The 19,665-nt window shown below is 36.4% G+C and overlaps 1 protein-coding gene across 1 annotated transcript; it reads left to right on the plus strand.

Annotated features, from left to right (window-relative positions):
• The first annotated feature begins 632 nt into the window (after window positions 1-632).
• On the plus strand, window positions 633-17,929 carry C1H5orf22 (chromosome 1 C5orf22 homolog). The gene is made up of 9 exons (XM_044657903.1): window positions 633-828; window positions 2,850-2,995; window positions 4,676-4,825; window positions 7,612-8,065; window positions 9,808-9,870; window positions 10,120-10,241; window positions 14,126-14,192; window positions 16,483-16,622; window positions 17,561-17,929. Exons 1-9 carry the CDS (start codon window positions 748-750, stop codon window positions 17,691-17,693), a joined length of 1,356 nt encoding a protein of 451 aa, XP_044513838.1. The 5' UTR covers window positions 633-747; the 3' UTR covers window positions 17,694-17,929.
• The last annotated feature ends 1,736 nt before the right edge of the window (window positions 17,930-19,665 follow it).

Consider the following 19,665-nt stretch of genomic DNA (forward strand, 5'->3'; position numbering starts at 1 on the left):
AAGTCTCTATTGGGGCGGGCACGTCGCGGGATTCCGAGCCTGATGGGGTCTTCAAGATCGTTTAGGCTGGGGGAGGGCAAAGGATTGCTCAAGGCCCCAACGTGGTGAGGGGCGAGCCTGGACCCCGTCCCGCCTAGGCATTTCCCCAACCCCGCCTCCGGGAAACGGCAGCTTCCTCAGGATCAGATCCGCAAACAGGTTTCATTCACGGGCCTTGCTCCTTACCTGCAGAGCCCCCGGGGGGAGCTGGGCGGCTGAGGGGAAAGCCAGAGCACCGCGAGCGCGACCGCCGCCGCTAGAGGGGGAAAATAGGGAGGAGCCTAGTGGGGCCGAGGCTGCGGCAGGCAAATCCGCACCTCCGGAACAGGAAACCAGGGAGTAAAGGGCAGGACTGCGGTTCGCGCGGCAGCCATGCGGAAGGCGCATGCGCTCCAAGTTCTCTCCGAAATTGGAAAAGGTGCATGTACATCAGGAAGAGCGAAGTCGGAAAGTCCAATCAGCTCTGTGCATCCCTCATGAGGAGGAGGGATCTGGGCTGTATTTGCCCTCCTTTCCTTCTTCCACATCCGGGTGAAAACTAATATTTCCGGTAATTTTTTTCTTGCTCCTATAGAGTTTGTAGTTCTTGGTTTTCTTTTCTCTTTTTCTCTCCTTTGCTTCTTTTTCACCTTCTCCTATGGAACGTTCGCAAGCCTGAGGTTCCATCTTGGAACTCTGGAGGCCTCGGAGTTCTAGGCACGAATAAAAATGACTCACGCCCCGGACGAGCGTCCTCACCTCAGAGTCTACCCCAAATTACCCGTGTGGGTAGTGGAGGATCACCAGGAGGTAAGAGGTTGTTAGAACCAGGAGTGCAACAGCCTTTAAACCGCAACTCCGACCTATCACCCTGTACTCAGTAAACTCTAGAGCTCCCTGTCACCCTAAGGATCATATACAAGGTTTTCTGTTTGGCGTTCAAAACTCTTCTTGCACTCGTTCTTTTTTCTCTGCCGTCCTCCTGTCTCCCGTCACACATGCTTCCGCAGTCATAGGGACACTGGCTCTCCAAGCTGCTCTGAGAACGGAACCGGACGAACCATGCCTCAGCTCTTGGCATTTCTCTGGCCGTCTCCAGTGCTCTCACTCTTCACTGGCTACTTTTGAGGCCCCGCTAAAATCGCGCCCTTTACAGAAAGCTTTTCCCAACCCCTCTTAATACCAGGGTCTTCCTTCTCTTAATGATTTAGCCTGTGCATAACTTGCTTTGTAGATATTTGTTTGCATATTGTATTTCCCACTTGATCATAAGCTCCTTTGTGTCTCTGTCCTCAACCCTTAGCTTGGGCCCTGACATGTCGTGGGTGCTTAAGAAATGTTGATTGATTTAGGGGTTATGCACATTAGTTTTGTTTATTTGTTGGAATTACTGGTTTAAGGCCTTCATGGTAATTAATAAATAGAAAATCTACCTTAGAGTCAGGAATGAATTAAACATTATTAATGTCTGCTCTGCCCTAGGTACTTCTCTAAATGCTTCAGATTCAAAGAAAGGCCAAACACAGGCAAGGTGCTTTCAGTCTGAGGGGGTATTAGCATTGAAACAATTAAGAATATGGAAAGGGTTATAATATTGTCTTGGAGTAAGTTGAGTAGGTGATGCCAATAATTAACCAGCAACCCAGAGGTAGAGGTCAAAATTTCCTCAGTGAGACACACCATCAGAAGTTGGTGAACCTATATCAAGGGAGGCAATGTTCCTAGGTTTAGCGTATAACAGGAAGGAATGTGTCCTTTTTAGCAGTCATTGCAATCAGTCAGTAAATATTTAATAAGTATTTGGAATCCAGTTGTCCACAGTATCTAAGACTGAAGAGAGGACTAGGAAAATGAGGCTTGAGAAAAACCTGATAAATTTGGTAACTAAGAGATCATTAGTATCTTTGGAGAAAGCAGTTTCCTTAGAATGATTAGGTCAAAAGCCAGATTGTAAAGAATTAGTATGAGAGAAAATGGAGATACCCATTGTAGATGGCCTTTTCTTTCCTGGTAGATCAGTGATTCCCAAAGTGGGCGCTACCACCCCCTGGTGGGTGCTGCAGTGATTCAGGGGAGCAGTGATGGCCACACTTTTTTTGTATTACATTCTGTTCTGAGTTCAATAGTTTCATAATTTCCAGGGGGCGCTAAGTAATATTTTTTCTGGAAAGGGGGCTGTAGGCCAAAAAAGTTTAGGAAGCACTGCCATAGATGAAAGAAAAAAAAATAGGCTCCCTTCTCAGTATTCAGCTCTTGATCTCAGGTTGAGTGGAGCAATGAGTAGGACTGTGGTATTGAACTTTTTAAAACTGTGATCCATTTACTCATTTAAAAAATTACTATTAAAGAATTTGTTTTGTTTTACCAGATGCTTCAAATGGCAGTCACTACACTAGATCTGGAACTAATACTTTTAGGAAGCTTTGGCCTTAAGTCTTCAGGTCTATATAGCCTTGAGGAACATTGAGAGGGAAGAGGAAGAATTCAGGTAGTAAAATGTGCCATTCTAGGCACAGAATCAATAGAATCTTTTAACTAAAAAAGACTCAAGAGCTATCATTTCCACACCTTCATTTTATAAGTAAGGAAACGGGTCCCAAAGAAGTTGAAGATTCTCTTAGATCATACAGTAAGTTGTTTTCAGAGACAAGACTAGATAGAATTCAAGGGCACTGACTTAGAAATAGCAATTTGTCATCATCAGCAATAAGTAATATTATGTTATTCCCATTTAAACTGTTAACACTTTTCTTAGTCCATAGTAATATACTTTTATCATACTATTTTCAAAACTAATTCAATGCTTTCATTTTTTCCATTATCTCTTACAGGTCTTGCCTTTTATATACCGAGCTATTGGCTCAAAACATCTTCCTGCCAGTAACATAATTTTTGTTCATTTTGATTCTCATCCTGACCTCCTTATTCCCGTGAATATGCCAGCAGATACTGTGTTTGACAAGGAAGCTCTCTTTGGGTAATGTATATTCAATATGCATCATTTCTCATGTTATGACCAGTTTAATGCATATTTCTTGCAAGTGATCCCTGGCTTCTGAGTCATAGAATCTCATACATTACTATTTCACCAGATGAGTGAGCTTAAACATAATGATACTTCCCCCTTGTTACATTGGAATCAATCTATTCCTTCTCATCCTCTCTCTTCTCCATTTTCTTCAAAGATCCCACAAAGAGAATTATCTGGTGTACTTTGGGTCTTCTTTGAGGGTCTTTATACATGTCTGTGGTACTAGTGGAACACTGTTCATCTGTTATCCTTTCTCTTTCCACAGGAGCAGACACTTTCTTTTCTGATTGTGCATTTCCTGAGTTTCCCTTATATCACTGGGGTCAAGCTCAAATAGAAACAAATAACTATCAACACATATTTACTTAGAAAACAACAAATTAACATTATATTTTCTTTTGTATTTATTGTTACAATATAGAAATGCTATTGGTTTTTATGTATTCCACTTTCTCTGAGATCTCTTTTTCTCTGTTTCTTTGGTCTATGAGGTTGTCTAAGGAAGCCATTGTGTTATTTGCAAATAGGGATTAACTTTGTCTTTCTTTCACCTATGCTTATGCCTTTAGTTTCTTTCTCTTTACATTACTGCTAGGGTTAGCATTTGTAGGAGTATGTCACATAACATTAGAGAAAGAGGCATTCTTTACTCCTTTATTTAAAAAGACTTCTAGTGTTTATTGTATATATGCTAATTTTTGGTCAAACACATACATTTTAAATGTGGTTCTCCTTTTATGGTCTGTTTCATCTACTAATAAGAATCAAGTTTGTGATTTTTTTTTATCTAGACTTATGATTTTATTGGTATTTTGAATTACAAGTGAGTGACCCCTTCCCCTCAATCTCCCTGCAAATGCATAAAGATCTCTACTTTGTGCTTATATTCTTAGAGAGATTCCTGAGTGACTGAAAGATTAAATGATTTCCCTAAATCTGTTTTAGAGGCTCTTGGATTCACTTCCTGACTCAGGTGCCTGCCTTTTATCCTCTGAGCCATATTTAACTCTTTAGAATAATCAATTGATTGTTTTCCTAATGCTGCATTATCTTGGCATCTCTTATTTAAATCAAATTTAATTTTGCTGAGTTTTTTTTTTTAACTATAGATTTCCTTTTATTTTAACTTTCACAAAAGCCTATAGATTCCCTCCAGCCTTCACTGTTCCCTCCCTCTCTCCCCTGCCCCTTTCTGGTGAGATATTGATCCTTAGGAAAATACGATAGGGGGCAGCTGGGTAGCTCAGTGGATTGAGAGTCAGGCCTAGAGACAGGAGATCCTAGGTTCAAAACTGGCCTCAGACACTTCCCAGCTTTGTGACCCTGGGCAAGTCACTTGACCCCCATTGCCCACCCTTACCACTCTTCCACCTAGGAGCCACCTAGGAACACAGAAGTTAAGGGTTTACAAAAAAAAAAAAAAAAAAAAAAAAAAAAGGAAAATATTGTAATTCTTTCATTTTCATTTCTTTCAGTAGCATTTTTATAGTTTGGAATTTTAAAATCAAGCAAATATTGATGCAAATGTGTATTTCTATAGTAAGTGTTAACATGTTAATTGATGATTTTTAAATGAAAAATTTTTTTAAATTTATAACTTAAATGTTTCCTTCATTCCTTTTCTAGGGAGTTGAGTATTGAGAACTGGATTATGCCTGTAGTCTATGCAGGTCATTTTTCTCATGTAATATGGCTCCATCCATCATGGGCTCAACAAATTAAGGAGGGCAAACATTGTTTTTTAGTGGGCAAGGACACCTCTACTACAACTATCAGGTAACACATGATCCTTTCCCTAGGCATAAAAAGGGTTAAATGTTCCTTATGTCTTTTAATTATAGCTAAATAGGATAATAACAATTGCTCACATCTAAGCCTTATAAGGCTTAGAAAGTACCCTTCGCCCCAAATACCCTGGGTCTAAATACCTCTTTCTCAGATGAGAAAACTGGGTCTTAGGTAAGTATAGTATCTTGACCTGAGCCAAAAAACTGGTAATTGGCACATCTGGTATTTGAAGTCGGGTTTCTTCATATGGATCCAATCTCTCTACTCTACAGATGCATTTATTAAATTCACACATGCACATAGCACTTTTATATTTTGCCCTTAAATTTAAGATGATGTTCAAATCTTTTAAAGTATATAGAATTCTTAATTCTAATCTTAGTTCATCCAGTGATTGATTTCATGGCATGCAGTGTCTCTTTGGCTATTTAATTAAATAATGCAAAACCTATAATAGAGTATGTAACATACACTATTAAACCCTTTTTTTTTTATTTCATTTTCCTTTTCAAATGTTTTCTCACTTTTATCTCTGTGGAAACTCATTTTTATCTAATGTTCTTCAATTTTTAAAAGTTTTGTCTCACACTAAAAGGTAGTACAAATGTCCTCATTTTATATGTGAGGAAATTGAGACTTAGAGGATTTAAATGTCAATAGTCAAGTTTTCTGACTCCCATTTCATCATTCTTTTTCCCAAATCACCATTGGTATTAAATGTTTCTTATTGCTGGTTTTTATTTCTGTGTAGATTTTGGTAAATACTGTTTTGTCATCAAAAATTGAGTGACCAGGGGCAGCTGGGTAGCTCAGTGGAATGAGAGTCAGGCCTAGAGACAGGAGGTCCTAGGTTCAAACCCGGCCTCAGCCACTTCCCAGCTGTGTGACCCTGAGCAAGTCACTTGACCCCCATTGCCCACCCTTACCAATCTTCCACCTATGAGACAATACACCGAAGTACAAGGGTTTATTAAAAAAAAATCCTAAAAAAAAAAAAAAATGAGTGACCAGATAAGCTGTTTTAGGTAAAATAAGATTCTTCTTATCATAGGTCAATTTAGTGAATAAATGTATTTCTTTTTTTTTTTACTTGCATTTAATTTCTAGCCATTTTTATCCAGTTACTAAAATTATTACATTAAATTTTTTCTGTATCAGGATCACATTTTTAGAGCTTCAAGACCATTAATTATAAATAATTTAAAAATCTAAAGTGCTTAAATCACATATATCAGTCACATCATTTATTATACATGATTAGTTTTCATTCTGTACACTAATACAACAAACTTCACTATATATCTTACATTGCTTATGTAATAGTTTTGGAATATCAGAACATTTATGACAGTATTGGGCCTAGATAAAACACTTTAAGCTATCAAAATACAACTTTTTATAACAATATGAAAATGTACTGGAAGTGTTTTTATGTACATAATAAAATTGTTTCTTTTCAATTTGTATGCAAGACTACTTGTCCAACTAATATGGACCTAAAACCAATAATTTTAGTAAAAATTAAACATGATTTGACGAGTACCAGAGTACCAAATCTGATGTCAGAGAGACCCTAAGCTTGAATTCTGTCCTTTGACATTTAACTAACTTGAGTATAATGAGCAAGTTACTTAACTTTTCTAAGCCTCAAGCAATTCTTTAATTCTGTAAATTATAGACAACTTGTGCTCTACTTTCTCAGAATGAATTATCACACTGATTAAACCATAGGCCCTTGATGTACTGACAGGATTTTCCACTCCTTAAAACAATTAAACTAGACATAAAAAAAAGCCGGGGGAACCAGATGGAGGGAATTGAATTGTTAACTATTTTTATAAAATCACCAAATCTGCTAACTAAAATGTATCTCAGAGATTGTTTAGCCCAAGTTCTTCCTTTTGCAAATGAAATATCAAGTTCTATATTTTCTTTGTTGATCCTGAAGGCAAAATATTTGTGAGGTATATTCAGTGAAATGTGGTTAAATTAATTAAAAGAACATGAATTTTTCACATAGAATATTAATGATAGAAGAGAACTCAAGATCTTATATAATCCACAGATTGCATGTACAGTAACTTTCTTGGCTAGAATTTGAATACTAATCATCTCACTCTTAACTCTTGTCTTCTTTCTGTTATACTAGGCTACCTTTTCAAATTATAAGTGAGAATGGTTCAGTTGTACTTTAAAATAGTCTCCTTTAGAACATATTCAGTTAGTGTGGAAATTTTATTTCCTATTTAGACTGTAAAGGATGTTTTTTTGAAAAATAACTTATTAAGATAAATATTTGTGATCTTTTTCAATTTAATTTTTTTAACCAAACTGTTCTATATGAAAAGGAAAGTTTGGTCATTAAAAGACCAAATTTAAAGTACTCCCAAAAGGGAGAGAGAAAAAAGTAAATGACAAGTAATATTTTTAGTTGTATCAGAATTGCTCTTGGGAAGCATCTGGTTATACTGATTGTGATTAGTCAATGCTTGTCTTGCTTTTTAAATCTTAAGAACATGCTGATATTTCAAAGGGAAGACAACTACCACCCATGTTCATTTGATTCAGTAAGGTAACTTTCCGTGTTAAATATTATGAAGGCAAATATTGCTTTACTTTAAAAAAAAATCCATTCTCAGTTTTTAAAAACCTGGGAACTATATTTTATTTAAAGGTATTTCTTTACAAGTTAGCTTTTTTATGTTTTTAATACCTCCTGTTCCTACCATGCACACTGAAATTTTAGCATATTTTCACATTTTTCTATGATTCAGGGTTACAAGTACAGATCATTACTTCTTAAGTGATGGTCTTTACGTCAATGAAGACCTGCTAGAGAACCCAAAACCTTTAGAGTTGGATGTAATTCTGGTAAATCCTTCCCAACTGGTCAAGAGTCAAGAAGAAAATGGAGCAGTCCCTTCTGCTAAGAAACTGAAGCTAGCTGCAGAAGAATCACAGAGCGCTGCAGTGACAAACTGTTTCTCTTCAGAAGGATTTTGTTCAAGCCCTAATGCAGAAGGGATGGAAAAATATACAGAATCACAGTTGACTCCCCAAACTTGCACGGAGCCAGCAATTTCAAGCTATTCTGAAGCTCAGGACTGCCATACAAGAACCAGTGCTAGGGAAATCCTCCAAATTCTAAAGAAAGGAGATGCCTTTGTTTTAGATGTTGACTTGGATTTTTTTTCAGTCAAGAATCCTTTCAAGGAAATGTTCTCTCAGGTAAATTATACTAGTTTGGGTGACTAAAGATATACAAGATGTGGGGTAAAAAATAGGTTTGCGTTTTTCAAAGATTCTCTTTCTCTGCATCAAGAGATGCTTGTGTGTCATTGTTCTTAACTAAACCAACTCTAGGAGAGACTAGCAACATAGAAAACATAGAAAGGCTATTTTGTGAGATCACAGAAGCAAGACAATGTGAGTTCTAGTTAATACTAAGATGTAAGAATTGAGACATAACTGCATTTATAACATGACAACAATGGCACTGTTTAATCAATTGGGCTAATGTTCCATGCCTCTTATATTTGTAGGCACCTACTTGGAAGAAGTATTAACCTTTAAAGTGAGTGAAGCCACTAAGTTTAATGAGTTCTCTTAAGGACATTTTATCATTTAGAATTTAAATTTAGTGGTGGTTGTTTTATCTATAACTTGATTATCAGAAACCAAAAATATTGATAAATATCAGTGCTCCATTTTATTGCCTTTACACGATGAATATATAGAGGAAGAAGTTGTGAGTCACTTAGTTGACAACATGCTCCCATGTAACATTAAAGATCACTAAGATTTTATAATGTAGGCTGTATTCAGTGTTTATCTAATATCCATCATTCCTGATTTTCCCCTTCTTGCTATAGAGCACAGTGCATCATGCCCTCTGGAACTACAAAAAGGAGAAAATTTTCTATCTACAGCTCTCCCCATTTCTCTGCTGGAACCAGACGTATGTTGTGTTCAAGTGGAGAATCATTCATCTGGAGCCAATGGCCTCTGTGACCAGTAGCTATCAGAAATTACTAAGTAGCAATCAGAATTCCTTAGAAAGCTGTCATAGTGGAGAGTTCTTGGACATACATTCTAAGGCCCTTTCTACTACCCATATTCCCAGGGGTGATTATGGTGCTACATATGCCTTCCTGTGTAAATGCTGCTATCTAGCAACCATTGCACATGAGCACATAGTGGGAGGGCTATCTTCTACCAGAAAGTCTTGCATAAAACTGCATTAGATTTCAACTCTTCTGTGTACAGGAGCTCTCTGACCAAAATACATCCTATATATCTGGCCTTTTTCTTCTAAGATTTCCCTATATATTCCCAGAAGTTTGGCCTGGTATCAGGAAAATGTCTGTATGATGAATATCTATTTTGTCTAAAACATTTGTAGTGCAAAATTTATTAACAGTTAAAAATATTTAAATTAGGGGATTTTATTGTGTGCTTCAGAGTAATATAGAATAACAATTATTCTATAAGCTTCAAGGAGTATTTGTACATAACTGATTACATTCATTGTTACATAATAATCATTTGTAAAGAATCCCTGAAAAGACTTGGACCATTTAGACTAAAAATCTGAAGACTACTTTTCATCCAACGTTTCCAGAAAAACCTTTATTTTTTATTTATTTGTTTTTTAGACCTTACCTTCCATCTTAGAATTAATACTGTGCTTTGGTTCCAAGGCAGAAGAGTGGTATCAGTTAAGCAATGGGGGTTAAATGATTTGTCCAGTGTCACATAGCAGGGAAGTATCTGAGGTCAATAGGACCTCCTATCTCTAGGCTTGACTCTCAATCCACTGAGCTACTGAGCTGCCCCGCACCCCGAATAACCTTTAAAGAATTATCAAAGAAGTTTTTCTTAGAGATACAGCCATTGTATAGTTTGCATTTTAATATGTATCCTTGGAACTATTAAAAAAATTTTTCATGGATGTTTGTTTTGTCTTCTAGGAAGAATATAAGCTCTTACAAGAACTATACAGTTTTAAAAAGCCAGATACAGACTTGACAGAGGTATGCCAATATTGTGGGGTATGGGGTTTAAAGCTTTAGGATTATGTGCTATGAATGACCAGCAGCTTATTAAGGTAATGACCTCCAAGAGTTACGCATATTCTTTTGTTATTAAACAAATCAGACTCATGATAGAATTAGGGAAACCTTTCCCCTTTTTTCCTTTCTTGTGGTACTGAAGTTTTCATTGTAATGAGATTTTCTTTGAATTCCGAAATCATATACAGTATTTATACTCCATTCTTAAAGGAAGGTTTGGTAGACTGTGTCGAAGGTCGAGTTCATCAGCTGGAAGACTTAGAAGCTGCTTTTGCAGATCTGTGTGATGGTGATGATGAAGAAACAGTACAGAGATGGGCTTCAAATCCTGGGTAAGAGGATTTAAGTGGTATTCTTTTTTGCTTCCAGCATCTGAAGAATTTTATTCCCTGTTGCTTAGTGCATTATCTTGGCTTAAAATTTTTTAAATTTAAATTTTAAAAATTTTAAACTTATAATTACATTTAAAAAGCAACCTCTTTTTACAGCTGGAAAAACATTTCTTGCTGAGGGAACTATCTTGAAAACTAAGAATAGACCAAGTGACTTTCATTCCACTTTAACTCTGAGTTCTTACTCCTCTATGGTAGAGCAGGTCCTCCCTAGGAATTTTGTGCTGACAAAACCCTTACTAGTCAAGCACTTGTTAAGTCCATAGATAAAAAAAGGAGACAGTCTGAAATGTGTAGTTGGCATAAGAGAATTTCCATCTCTCTGTTCATAGCAGCACTGTTTCAAGCAAACATCACAGAAATACTGGGTATTTTTCTTTAAGCTACTTTCTTAGAAGAAAACTCAAAAGGTATAAAAAAAATTACTGCCTCATGTTGATAAATTAGTTATATCTCTGTCACTTGCATCAGCATCTTTAGTATATATTCTGTGTTTCTCAGTTCACTGAGAAATATATTCTTTCCTGGTTTGTGAAAATAAGTAAACAACCAAGGTGTTGATTACAACTGATTTGTTTGAGATCTCAGTTCTTAACCCCTCTGATGCAGTTGTCATGTATATTATTTCTCTCAGCATGTATCCTCTTTACACACACTTGTGCACTCTCAGGTTTAGAAGGTAAGGAGAGAGCCATCCTGAGCTTACCCCAGAGCTAAGCATCTCCTCAACTTCCCTGACCATTCAGGCAAAGAGCTGATAGAAGAAGCCTAGATGATTCAAACTCTAAGCACAATGGACACAAGGGCCCCATGAGCCAGAATGACAAAGGAAGGGAGTAGGTGGGGCAGCTACTACATTAGTTTCTATGTTTGAAATTTGGAGGAAAGATTAGTTTAGGAGGGCTCTCAATATAGATTTGACAGTCATCTGCACAAAGCTGGTTCAGTAGACCCATGGCACCTGATGTTGTCTCCCAAGAGGATGAGAGCAAGAAGGTAAGGTACCACACTTAATGGAGTTGGAGGAAATTGATGATCTGAGGATTTGGAGAGATAGGAAGAAAAATAAGAGCATGTGGGATTATATTGGCTGAGGAAAAAGAAACTGGAGAATGGAGAGGATGGTCGGCAGTAGCTGAGAAAAGGTCAGGAAAGTTGAAGAGTAAGAGAAGGACTTGTAAAAGATTTGGGTAAGAGGATGTAAGATCCAAGACACCAGAAAAAGAGGGAAGTTTGATCCCTAAACTCAAGGTTATTTTTCGAATGTAATGAACTTTTGGTGTTTAACTGAAAGTTACTCCTTTACATTTGTAGATAAAGAAGGTTCAGATGCCATAATGGATTGAAATAAATGTATCTTTTGCTTTTTAAATTGAAAAGCATAATTTGTTAAGCATATATATAAATATATATATATGTATATATATATATATATTAAACTAATGATCTCATGTTTTATTTACTAAACCTTTAGTTGCTAGTTTATTTGGAAGATGGGGGATAAGTCTTAACTTTTCTTCAGCATAGCCTACCTAAGAAGAGTTATGAATTTAGAATCAGAAACCTGGGTTAGCCTCCAAATAGATTTATTATCCAGGCTCTCTTAGATGAGTCATTTATTCTCTGGGCTTCATTTTCCATTGCTATAAAATTAGGAGGTTGAACTAAATGAGCCTTTCCATCTCTAAATCCTGTGATCCTGTGAAATCTACATCCATTTCCATTAAGTTGATCTGAATGAAACAGCCAATTGAATAACATTTTGCCATACAGTTTTTCCAGATGAGTTAAAGCTCAAATAGGCTTTCTGTACTGTCATGGTCACATCACATTTCAAAAACATTTTTCTGTTCTGGATGCCATGTTTTAGAGAAGCAAAAAATTAATAAGCTGGAAATTTTTCCAGAGAGCAACCAGGATTGTGAAAGGCCTTGAATTCACATCTTTTGAGGAACCAGTTGAAGAAACTATGGGTGTTTTAGCCTGGAATGAAGGAGACATAACTGACTTCAAGCATTTGAAAGGCTACCCCATTGGTAAGGGCTTGGACTATTGAGTTGAGGATAGAAAACATATGTAGGAGTCAAGGATAGAAACTGCAGAGAAACAAATTTTGATTTGATAGAAGAAAACACTTGGTTGCTTAGAACCATCCAGGAGTGGAATAATCTGTCTCTTGAGGAAATAGATTCCTTTCCCTGCTTGAGTACCTGTCATTTTCTGGTATGAATGGGACCATATGGCATCTGAAGACTCTTCTAACTCTTAAGATTCAGTGATTCTCTGAAAGTAATATTTTAGACGCAGAAATTGGGAGTATAAAGACAATAAAAAATCATGATGTGAATTGGAGTACCATGTAGGAAATTCCAAGTATAATTATTCCTAGATGGAGTAAAGAGGAATGGAGTCTTTACCTCTATTATTACCATATTCTGTTTTGTTTTTAGAGGGTGGTAAGGATGATGAAATAAATTTCCATATAGATGAAATTAAATGATTAGATTTTTCATTGTTGCTTTTTGAGAATTTTTCTAATTTTAAAAAACACTATCTCCATTAAGAGGAAAATGTTTAGGATTTCATTGAATGTAGATTTTAAATTGGGGGGAGGGTGACTTTCAGTGTTTATTTTTCCATTTATCATAGTTGTGGATAAAAATAATTTTTTAAAAGTATATTGGAGGGGCAGCTGGGTAGCTCAGTGGATTGAGAGCCAGGCCTAGTGATGGGAGGTCCTAGGTTCGAATCCGGCCTCAGACACTTCATAGCTGTGTGACTTGGGCAAGTCACTTTGCCCCCATTGCCTGGCCCTGTCAGAAGCAAATTTCTCTTTCTCTCTAGTGTTGCTTTTTTTTTTTTTTTTAATGTCATCTTCCAGTGACCTGGAAGTCAAATACCACTGAGTAAATTCAGGTAAAGACAAGCCTCAAAAGAAGGAGTTAAAGAGCTAAAAAACCAATGAGGCAGGAAACTGATTCCACAGGCACTGTCCTTCTACGCAACCCAGGCAAATTAAGAAACTATGATTGGTTCCTGACATGTGACATTTGAGAGTTAATGGGTAGAGAGGAAAGCTTATTAATTCAGACCAGGAACTAGTCTTGGTCTTTGGCGTGCTCGTGAAAGAGCAGAGGGTACCCTTGCTGGTTTGTAGCTACAGGCCCATCATGACAACCAATTGCTTAGAAAGCTAAGTATCTTTCTACCTTCCTACTACTACTTTTGATTTAATAAAGTTATTAAGCTACTTACTACCAGCCTCAAAATTTTAAATATTTTCCTTACCACTCTTCTGCCTAAGAATCAGTTCACAGCATTGATTCTAAGATGAGGATATTTTTTTTAAAGTACATTGGAAAAGGTAGTAAGGTAGCTCAGTGAACTAAAAGCCAAGCCCAGAGATGGGAGGTTCTGGGTTCAAATTTGGCCTTATGTAATTCCTAGCTATATGACTTGGGGCAAGTTACCCCTTGCCTAACATTTGGAACCAATATGCAGCATTGATTCTAAGATAAAAGGTAAGGTTTTGGAAGGGGCTGTTTGGTGGGTTTTTTTTCAAGTACATTGGAATTTTAGGGGGATGAAAATATAACTCCTCATTTTCTATACATTCTATATAGACTTAAGATATTAAATAGAAAACAGATTCTTCTAAACGTTATGAAATATTAACTTTTTTCTTTATAATTCAAGCATATTTATGAAACAGTCTAATTTTAAAATTTAAGTAGAATTTGTTCTTTTTCATACTGATGTGTTTGGTATTATTAATTTGTGGGTTTTTGGGGGGAATGGGGTTTTTTTTGTTGTTTTTTTTACAGAATGGGCTCCCTAATTCCACTTGTTCAGAGTTTGAAAAACCGAACAGAAACGCCAGACTATGAGATGGTAAATATTTTCAACTGAGAAATATAAATTATCCTTTTATCAAGCATTAAAGGCCAGAAATGTAAGGGGTAGAAATAAAAGGGTTGGACTAAATTTGCCAGAGTGTGGTCACCAGGAATTAATTCCAAATGATTTCTTAGCAATTTATTTATAAAATAGAAGTAAAGAGTGAAAGTAGAGAAATGAGAAAGAGGGCAGATTAAGAAATCTAGCTTAAAGAGCTAGATTATTTGCTTAAGCTCTGGCTTTATGTGGCAGGGCTCCAGAAGCCTCAGTCAGATGACCTATGGGTCAATTAACAAAGGTTTTTGCTAGGAAGCTTCTTCCTAAATGAGGGGCCTATTCAGAGGCTAGTACCTCCAGAACAAGCCAAGGAAGGGAGTCAGCCTTTTTTTACTCACCCACATGGTAGTTCTAAGGGGAAATAGAAAGCAGTCCAAGGTCCTCAGCCAGAGCTCCTCCAGGGTCCAATTCAAGGCGAAAGCCCCTCACAGGAAGTTCTTGCCACTTATAAAGACTATTCCTTTCGTCATTTCCTGTGCCTTCCTCTCATTTTATGTGTACCAATTACAACTAAGCTTTGCTTAGGACTGCCCAGGGAACAGTCGGTCGATTCTGATTCGTCACTCACTATAGCACATGTGGGTCACAGACCTCCCCATACTTAAGGATAAGTGGGGTATATATACTTCTAATTATTAAATCTAAAAATGAGCAGGGTAGTTAATCCTATCTTCACATAATTCAATGACTTCTTTGCCTTGGAAATATGGATGAATGATTGGGAGATAAAAATGAATAAAAAAGAAATAAGAATTACTGAAAAATAAAAAGAATCTCTAATTCAGCCCATTAATCAGGAAAGTTTTTGTAATCAACATGGGGGTTTATAATTTTTATATGATACAGAAATATAACACAATTGGGTTTGTATGTCTTCTCAATATCTTGAGATACAGCAGCTAGGTGGCTCAGTGAATAGAGAGCCAGACTCTGGGGAGGGAGGTCCTGGGTCCAAATTTGACCTCAGATATTTCCTAGCTATGATGCTGGGCAAGTCACTTAGCCCCAATTGCCTAGTCTTTAGCATTCTTTTACCTTAGAATCTATACTTAGTATTGATTCTAACACAGAAGGTAAAGGTTTAAAAAAATGTTGAGGATGCCTATACCACATTTATTTCTTTCTAGAAAGTTTTTCACCATAATATAGAAAAAAAGAGATAATAGTTGGGTATCCTTTTTTTACAAGCTGATATTCTAAGTGGTAACAGGAAAAACAGTCTTACTGGTAAACAGTTACCCTCCCTTTCTCCCCACCCTCTCCAAAAAAATAAAGCAAACCTCACGTGATCCATTTAGCCTGAAGTGCAATTCAAAATAAGATTTCATTGGCTAGACTTGAGTTAATGAAGGCCCTTCACTATAAAGTAGAAATTATTGCACACAGAACCATAGCTTAATTGAGCCTTTAAATATAACATTTTTAGTATTGAGGAATTTATTCTTTATCTTCATGTTCATATATTTAGGTAGAATTGAAGTTTAAGATCTTTTGGTAGAGCTGGTAGAGTGCTGGAGTTGGAGTCAGGGAGGTCTGGGTTTCAAAACCTGCCTTAGACCTTTACTAACTGTGTGACCCTAAGCAAGTCACTTAATCTCTGTTTCAGTTTTCTCATCTATAAAATGAGAGTTGAGGTTTCAATTTATTTTCCTAAAAATTGAAAATTGACTGCTATTAACAGAATTTCTATAACCTCTATGCAAAGACTTTAGTGATTATAAAATTCTTTGAAAGTAGATAGTTCCACCTCTCTTCTTTGCAAATGTAGGAGGTGCTGAGGTATGGAACATTGCATCTGCTATTGGACTTGGTAGATATATTGGTTAGTTTTGCTGAACTGCTTTTTCTTCCCCTAGGTAGCAAAGGAAGAGGGAATATTTAGAAATAAGAGTATAAAAAGAAAAGTTTTACTCTAACAGTGCTAAAGGGGGGGAAGTATAATATTTGAAGTATCTTTTTTTAATTTTATTTTTGAAATATTTTTCCATGGTTGCATGATTCATTTTGTCTCCCTCCTCTATTCCTTCCCCGCAAGATGACAAGCAATTCCACTGAATTATACATGTATTATCACTCAAATCCTACTTACATATTATATATTTTTGTAATAGAGTAATCTTTTAAAACCAAAACCCCAAATCATATACCTATATAAACAAGTAATAAATCATGTTTTTCTTCTGCATGAAAAGATATCTTTTTAAAGTTGTTGATTTTTTAATGTTAGGTCCATCAGGCTGGTCTGACCTGTGATTATTCTGAGCTTCCTCACCATATCAGCACAGAACAAGAAATTGAGTGTCTAGTGCAGTCCCTAAAGTATTTACTGAGAAACTTGCCAAAGCCTACTCTTGTGACCATTGCCCGGTAAGACTGCCAAAGTTAAATTGTTTTTTCTTTTCTTAAGGAACAAAATTCACAGAATTATTATTGCTAATATCTACATACATGTTCCCTACATTGGCTTTTACTGTCTCTATCATTACCTAATCTGTTTTGGGTAATGGTAGAATATGAATAGAGCTGTGGTAAAGCAACATGCTAGACACCCAGTAGTCAGAAGTCTTTTTCAGCATTGCAGTCAAACTTCCTTGTCAGTAATTCCCTTCTTCCTCTCCCTAAAAAGGAAAACAAAACAGAAACCTTTATCTGGCTTCAGAGGGTCAGCCTCATTGCCCAACTTTAATCTTTAATATTTCACTCACTGTGCTCTACAGCAAGAAGGAAGCCTAGGTTAGGTGTAGGAAGAGCAATATCAGAGATGAGGCTGCTTTGGGTAAGATTTTTGTACTTTTCTTCCCACTTACTTCTTTAGTCTAAAGCTAAGCAACAGTGTTTGTTTTTTTGTTTTTAATTAGGTATGTATGGAAGGCATTTACTAAGTAACAATTTGTGATTTCCCAGCCTGTTTTTTTCCCCTTTGTACTCTGGCAACTTCACAGACTTTTGCCAGTTACTCAAGTTTTCACCTTAAGACCTACATGAACTACACTTTAAGAATCACTATTCTAATTATCCTTTTTAAAAAACATTTCTAGATAACATAATCAGCAACATGTTAGAATTAAGAAAAGTACTCATGTCTCAAATTAAAATACCCCTACCCGCCTCTAGTATATTCCAAGAAGAAGTGAATCATTTTTAAGATTCTAACAATATAATACTTGTTTTTTAAAATCATAGTATATTGAAGTCAGCACAGACAGGCCTTCATCACTGTAAAATTCATTATCTTTAAGTAGCAAAGTTTGTTTTAATATTGTCCTCTATAACCATATGTAATTTTATTTAAAATTTGGTTACAGGTCAAGTTTGGATGACTACTGTCCCTCTGAGCAAGTTGATACTATTCAAGAAAAGGTCCTTAATGTGCTTCATTCTTTGTATGGAACACTAGATATTCACTTGGAGTATTCAGCAAATTCACCTCCAGCTTGAAAGGAAAAAAGGTTCCTATTTCATCTAAAAATATATCAGCTATTTCTCCTCATTCTTCCATGCAGCATATTTTGGTTTTTTAGTACCTTTAAGTTGGAATTTTTTTCAATTATCTAATCTCCAGTCTTTGTCTATCAAGGTTATTGAATATCAAACATGCCAATTTCTAGAGCTACTATACTTTTTGTCTGTTCTTTTTCTCCTTTCATGTTCCCTCCCAACACAATTCTATTTCCTAGACCAGAGTACAGTGGATCCTGCTTACAAGATTAGAAGGGACCTTAGAAATCATTTAATCCAACCTCCTGATTTTAAAGATGAAGTAACTAATATTGGTCAGCTAGATGGCACAGGTGCATAAGAGTGCTAGCTCTGGAGTTAGGGAAGACTTGTCTTCCTGAGTTCAAATATGACCTCAAACATTTTATTTGGCTGTGTGACCCTAGACAAGTGACTTAAACCTGTTTGCCTCAGTTTCCTTGTCTGTACAATGAGCTGACAAGGAAATGACAAACCATTCCAATATCTTTACCTAAAAAACTCTAAATGGGGTCACCAAGAGTCAGACAAGATAGAAAAACAACTGTACAGATGCAACAACTAATGACCAGATAAGTTAAGTCATTTGCCCAAGAGCACCCAGATAATGAGCACGAAAAACCAAAAATTGAACCCAGTTCAACTGGCCCCGATGATTCATTAACCCTCTTTCCACCGTTCTGAACCAAACTGCTTCTCTAGTTTTATATTCTTAGCACTTAAAGAGATATCTGATCCCTTACTTTTAGACATTCTTTAATGATACATCATTCTCACAATGGTAACTACCTAGAAGCCTAACCAACCATTCACTCTCATAATGTTATTGATTACATGACTCACATTATAAATCTACTATCCGATATGGTAGGATAGAATTGTTAACTTAAGCTAGATTGAAACTTTACCTTTCTTTGAAAATGAATTTTCATTTTGAATTGTTATTGCAAATTAATAGAGTTCTGGCAAATACCGTGGCACCTTTGAGTATAAATAGTAGGGATAGTCATGTGGTTTAGTAATCATCAGAAATTTAACAAATAGTGCCCTGTCATGAAACATAAAGGCAATCTTCTTAAAAATCTGGTACTCAGGTTTCTACCCTGGAGCCCTTTGGTACTAATTGGTAAAAATTTGCTATCAATGCTGGGTCCTACACCTACCACACTTCAGTTATGTCATTTTCCTGCCTTGCCAATGCTTGCATCCCTTCATTTTCTCCTCTTGTTCTGGGAATGGTATCAAATCCACAGTTTCCTTTCATTCCTCGAAAGAATGTCTCAGTTGCCCTATGACTCAACTTGTTGTCCTTATGGCTCTCTAGATCACAATACCCTCCCCTGACAAACACTACCCTGTAATTGTTACCTTTTGTTACAATGTTAGCTTAAATAAGAATTGTATTTTTCTCCATGTTTCTTCAGTTCTTAGCACTGTGCCTGGCACATTGTATCAGTTTAACAAATGTAGGTGGTTGTTTGTTTTTTGTTGTTTTTTTTGTTTTGGGGGGGTTTTTTTGGTCATTTTTTTCCCTTCTATTCAAAGTGCATAGAATTTGTAGTCTGGGCTTTGGTACTGCCTGTGATGCTTTTTAGCCATGTATCCATGTGCAAATCACTTACCCTTTATAAGTCTTAGTTTCCTCATGTAAAATCAGTCATTGTACTTACCATCTTACTACACTACTCTGGTAGATCTTTAATTTCTGCATCATGCCTCAGAAAACTCATTATTAGGAAAACCTCACTTATGGGATCTTATCAGCCTGGATACTACAACTCTTCAGTACTCTTTGCTCCTCTGATTGAATTCTGCAGCCATGGAATCCCAAACCTCTATTTATGGAGAAAGATCAACTGATACCTTCTCATTTCTGTCTATGGTTGCACTATTCTGGAACATCTCTGGCTTGTCCAACCATGTCCCAGACTAT

This window comes from Gracilinanus agilis, chromosome 1, assembly GCF_016433145.1.
Source record: "Gracilinanus agilis isolate LMUSP501 chromosome 1, AgileGrace, whole genome shotgun sequence".
In the NCBI taxonomy this organism is placed as follows: Eukaryota; Metazoa; Chordata; class Mammalia; order Didelphimorphia; family Didelphidae; genus Gracilinanus; species Gracilinanus agilis.